The sequence below is a fragment of the Carassius auratus genome, linkage group LG45M, assembly GCF_003368295.1.
Source record: "Carassius auratus strain Wakin linkage group LG45M, ASM336829v1, whole genome shotgun sequence".
NCBI lineage: Eukaryota > Metazoa > Chordata > Actinopteri > Cypriniformes > Cyprinidae > Carassius > Carassius auratus.
Genome location: NC_039299.1, coordinates 378,818 through 383,758, shown reverse-complemented (window position 1 = coordinate 383,758; position 4,941 = coordinate 378,818). Strand labels below are relative to the sequence as shown.

Below are 4,941 nucleotides of genomic sequence, written 5' to 3'. Positions count from 1 at the left end.
AAAATGTACACTTAACCAAAATAAATAAATGAAATAAATAAATCCTATAATTTTGTCAAAAATAAATATATTCATTTTCATTTGAATCATTTTATTGTCTTAATGCGTGTCGTGATCTGTATTTTAATAAGTATAGTGAATAATCAGTACCGATCAGTATGATGATTTAAACTGGCGTATAATAATAATTTTTTAACTGCTGCTAAAGAAAGAAAAAAGACTTGCCCGTCATTATGTTTTTCTCGTAATAAGATGCACGCGCTACTTTTGTTTAGACTTACACTAGAGTTTTTTTTTTTTATGTGTTATCGATTTCTGCAAAATTGTGAAAATGACATGAACTACTGAATTATGCAACCGATAAATGCAAGCAACTATTAGTGAGAATTGTGTTGCAAGAGTTCATTACCAGTTTGACATAAATGCATCCACTGTTTGTTTAAAGTATTTTTTATTTAATTTACGTTTTGAATTTCGGCTAAAGTGCATTGCTTTCCATAAATACACCACGTGGTATATTAGTAACAAACGTTTATTTACATTTTCAGTGCAAATACTTACAGACCAAATATAATACAGTCACGTTTATCAACGTCTTAATTGATGAACATTCAATTCCCAAATCGTCTGATGAAGGTCGAGGGGTTCATCGCAGGCAGATCGCTGCTGTCCTCTCTCAAGGGTCATGAAGGGTCTGTTTCACAAAGAAACGATGGCTCGTGTGTGCACGCGCGCGCGCGCTCTGTCCGCGAGCCGCTTAACTGACGTCCATCAGATACTCACGCGCTCGGTTCTGTCGTGGAGTCTGTGCTGTATGTGTCGTGCGTGCTGACCGCGAGAGCTCCGGGAATAATCACACTGGCTTTGTTGAGGTCAGAAATGTCCACGTCGCTTTTGTCCTCCGCTCCGTCCTCGGATTCGGACTCGCTCGGTTCGCTTTCACACTCGGAGTCCTCGCGTTCTTTGGATTCGGTTTCGGTCGCGGATTTATCCGTCTGCTCTTTCTCTTTGTCCTTCTGCGTCTGCGCTTCTTTGGAATGCCTCCACTTCATCCGCCGGTTCTGGAACCAAACTTTGACCTAAAACAGGAGGAACTTCGTTTAGATTTTTTTTTTCTTCCAATGCTAGAGTATATGTTTTTAAATTAAAATGTGTTTTTGTTTGTGCATTTTTGTATTGTAATGCACCGTTTTGAGATGTCAAGATGAATGTGCATTTAGTGCACTTTACCTATGCAATATAGAAATGCATGCACAAACTGAATCGAAAAGTTTGTCAATTAATTGAAATGACCAAGACGGCTTTCCACACTCAATTGGAAAGTTTTGAAACTCTATAATCGCATTCGCTATCTGTCGTTTTACTTCCGGTTTTAAATAAGACAGAAACTCTTGCCCAATGCCCTAAATTTGGATGATTTGAAACGAAACAACTGCACCCCTCCTGCATTTGCTAATAATTGACTTTCATTTCTCTAGAAATGTGGGTGTCGCAAAATGCACGAGCCTCCAGCTGCTAAAGCTCCAGATGCCTCTTCGCACTCTAAAGCATGGGTTTCATTCCAAAACGTTATTTCAATAAATAACACCTTTATTTTTTTGTATGCATTGGTTTGCATTGATAATCAGTCGCTCACCTGTGCGTCGGTGAGGCCCAGCATCGCAGCCAGCTGTTTTCTGTCCGGTTTCGTGACGTACTTCTGGATTTCAAAGCGCTTCTCGAGGCCTTTCCGCTGGAGGTTGGAGAACACGGCTCTGGACCACGACCTTTTCCTCTTGTAAGTCTGTGGCATTGTGTCTTTTGAAAGCACCGCATACGGCCCTGTTTGGGTCAAACAACACACACACACACGCACGCCATTAGAACACAACCGATGCAATGCAGTTTGGCCGGAGTGCATGTTATTCAAAAGCATGTGCAAAGTAGGCACTGCACACGCATGCAAAAGGAAAGGAGCGTCTCCTGCTCTTTAGGGCTCGACTGGGGTGTCTACACTACCTGGGAAGGTGTCTTGAAACTGATGTTGCCCTGATTGCCTCGCGGCATTGCTTATTGAACCCATCATGGAGGAGGTTTCGCTCATGGACGCGAAGTAAGGGCTGGCAGACACATGGACTGCTGACTGCCGATTCGGACTAACAATCAATGTGAGATCTGTTACAGAACGACAAACACCGAACAATTCAGCTAAAGCGCCAATTCAACTCGTATTGGATTTTATGAACAGGGCCGTGCGCGCATTGGGGGCTGGACGCGTCCAATTGTTTAATGTCCTCCTTTCCATAAGTGCTTACTAGAAAACCCCTGTGTGTGTGTGATTCACCAAAATACGTCTTACCTCTCAGTGATAGCGATTCTTTTCCCCTCGGCTCGAAGTCTGTGGATAATATCCGATCGATCCCGAACTTGAGGTCTTTGCTGGAGAGCGGAGGCGCGGATTGCGCGTGCATCGCGGCTCTGGATGTAAAGTGTATTCCGTGCATGTGATACGCGGACGCGCTTGGAGTGACCGGGGACGGGCGTAACGGGGATCCCCGGGCACCGATGTGAGCCATAAGCGAAGACGAACCGGGGATGTTCTCAGCATCTCCAACGTGCAGAATATCAGCGATGCAGAACGAGGGTTTCTTCATGCTGTCCACCCCAAAACCGCTCGAGCAGTACGCGGTCCAAAGGCTAAAGTTCGATGCGTAAAACGGATTGAGTCCCGCCGTGTACATCCCGGCAGGCAAGCCCAAACTTCTCGACACAGAATCGCATAAAACTACATGTAATGAGTACAAACTGCCCTCTCTCGCGTTTCTCCTCAAGTATGAAACTCCAGACAGGAGTCCAAAAAGCTCTAAGCAGGACTTCCGTTATTGATTGGCTCTTTGCGAGCCAATGGAAGTGGACAGAACGGTCCAACACGCCCCAAACACGACGAGCACTTCCAGGATGACTCTTAAAAATCCCCACGTTTATTAAACGGCGATGATTCATATGATACGACCTTAAACATTTTCAGAGTTTGTTTTCAAGCGTGTTCATTCTGAGTGAATCAAATTGTAATTTTAATCAGATATAAGAAAAAATAAATAGAAACCAATTTATTTAGATATTCCACAAGTTGTTCATTATAAGCCAATGCATTAATAGCATAGACGAATAAACATATTATTAATATTTAATTTTAGCGAATTTATAGGATGCATTATATAGAACTAGAAAGAATGAACAACATTTAATAGTTTTTTAATGGTGCACAGCTTGGAAAATAATAATTTAAGATGATACTTTTAGAAGATGATGTGATATAAATGATGCATTTTTAATTATACATTTTTTTTGCATGCATTCGCTGCGCTTCTGACCGGTTTTCTAATTTTCGAAAATATGCAAACAACAAACTCTGATAAGAAAGCGATCCACAATCACTAGGCTTTATTCGGAGGTTCTGCTCTGGGGTTAGGAAGCAGGAGTCTCTCGATGCAGCTCATCCTGTTGTTGATGAGCTCTGATTCAGGCTAAATGAGCGGATATTCCTGCCTGATTTAGGCCAAAAATAGAAGATGCTTTAGTATTTTAGGATACAGCCGATGACCCTTATTTCCTCCAACTCGGAGAGTTGGAACTTTATAATGACTGTAGCACTTCCCTTTTTCAATATTTGTACAACTTTATCTCAACTCGCAAGTCGCGCGCTGACGCAAATCCGTCCTTATGCTTATAATAAACAGAGGAAATCTATTCTCCAGTTGAACGAAAACACAATTAACTTCATCGAGGCGATACTTCATCCATATGCACGACTTTACATCACTGGGCCAAAAATAGCGCGCCGTTTATCATAGAAAAACTGATCGATTATAAAATAAAGCACCCTAATAGTTTTTTCTTCCACACACTTTCCAATCGCATATGTATTTACTCACATTAAAAAAGTCTATATGCGTGTGAAAGAATTCCTAGAATGCATTACAGATGCTGATATTATGTTTATGATCATTAATGATAATTTTTTTCCCATGCATGGTGTTTTTTCTGTGGCGTCCATTAGTCGTGATTCATTAGCGGAAAGGTCAATGACCCTCACTGCCTCATCACGGTGTTTTCGAATGACTCCATTCCGGTTTAAATTTAAAGATGTAGTGCCATGTAGTGCCTCTCTCTCCAATCCAGGGAAGAGGATGCAGAAGACGCGCCTCTTGTGAACGCGCACGTTATTTCAGGTGCATGCCGGTAAAATATTCGAACGATGCACGAGCGAGATCATAAAACACGTCATAAAACCGCTGCCATCTCTCTTTATTTATTAATGTGTAGAATTAAACATAAATAAACATTCAGCGCTTCTCTGACATCATGCATCTTTTTGGGTGTTTAAAGAAAATGTATTTAGCTGAATATTTTATATAATTTGTACATTTATGTTATTTAAAAAATATATAGTTTTAGAAACCGCTTAGTAAAATTGCCTTTAAAGATGCAAAATTTTTGCTTGCTATAGACCTTCAATTTCTACGTTCTCGACATTATAAAATTAATCTGAATTCAATTATTATATTATTTGCTTCGTGTTCCAGTATCATGAAAAGTTAGTCATATCTGAATTTATTTTCTAATCATTTGAGGAACAGATTATAGCTATAAAATAATTTACAGAATGTAATGGATCTCTTATTATTCCCCACCCATACACAAACAATAATTTGCTTCCTTAAAAAAAAGCAGTTATTGTTATTAAAGCTAGTGAGTGACAGCCTTAAAATCTGTAATGAAGGATGCGTTTATATATAGACACACACACACACACACACACACACACACACACACACACACAGTAATAAGGAATATCGTGCTCAAGTCAAAATATCCAGGATGAAAGTTTCGGTCTACAATGAAATTGTCTACTGAAGAAAACAGGATAAACCCAAAGTTTCCGGATATCTTTATTATCCA

General features: G+C 40.3%; 1 protein-coding gene across 2 annotated transcripts; it reads right to left on the bottom strand.

Annotated features, from left to right (window-relative positions):
- Positions 1-516: 516 nt before the first annotated feature.
- On the bottom strand, positions 517-2,919 carry LOC113068522 (H2.0-like homeobox protein). 2 transcript variants are annotated; one of them, XM_026241253.1, is made up of 4 exons: positions 2,339-2,919; positions 1,999-2,154; positions 1,637-1,821; positions 517-1,079 (listed from the first exon to the last, which is right to left on the bottom strand). In XM_026241253.1, the coding sequence occupies exons 1-4, from the start codon at positions 2,718-2,720 to the stop codon at positions 780-782; spliced, it is 1,023 nt and encodes a 340-aa protein (XP_026097038.1). In that variant the 5' UTR covers positions 2,721-2,919; the 3' UTR covers positions 517-779. The 2 variants fall into 2 exon arrangements, with proteins under 2 accessions (XP_026097038.1, XP_026097039.1); XM_026241254.1 differs by lacking the exon at positions 1,999-2,154 and having other exon boundaries at positions 2,339-2,720.
- Positions 2,920-4,941: the final 2,022 nt, after the last annotated feature.

What these genes read in the sequence shown, in the direction of transcription:
- LOC113068522 (XM_026241253.1), bottom strand. Translation starts at nt 2,720, where the DNA reads ATGTACACGGCGGGACTCAATCCGTTTTACGCATCGAACTTTAGCCTT. An exon ending in AGAATCGCTATCACTGAGAG is followed by an intron (nt 2,155 to 2,338) that starts GTAAGACGTATT and finishes GTTCTGTAACAG; the next exon opens with ATCTCACATTGATTGTTAGT. An exon ending in TGGGCCTCACCGACGCACAG is followed by an intron (nt 1,080 to 1,636) that starts GTGAGCGACTGA and finishes CTCCTGTTTTAG; the next exon opens with GTCAAAGTTTGGTTCCAGAA.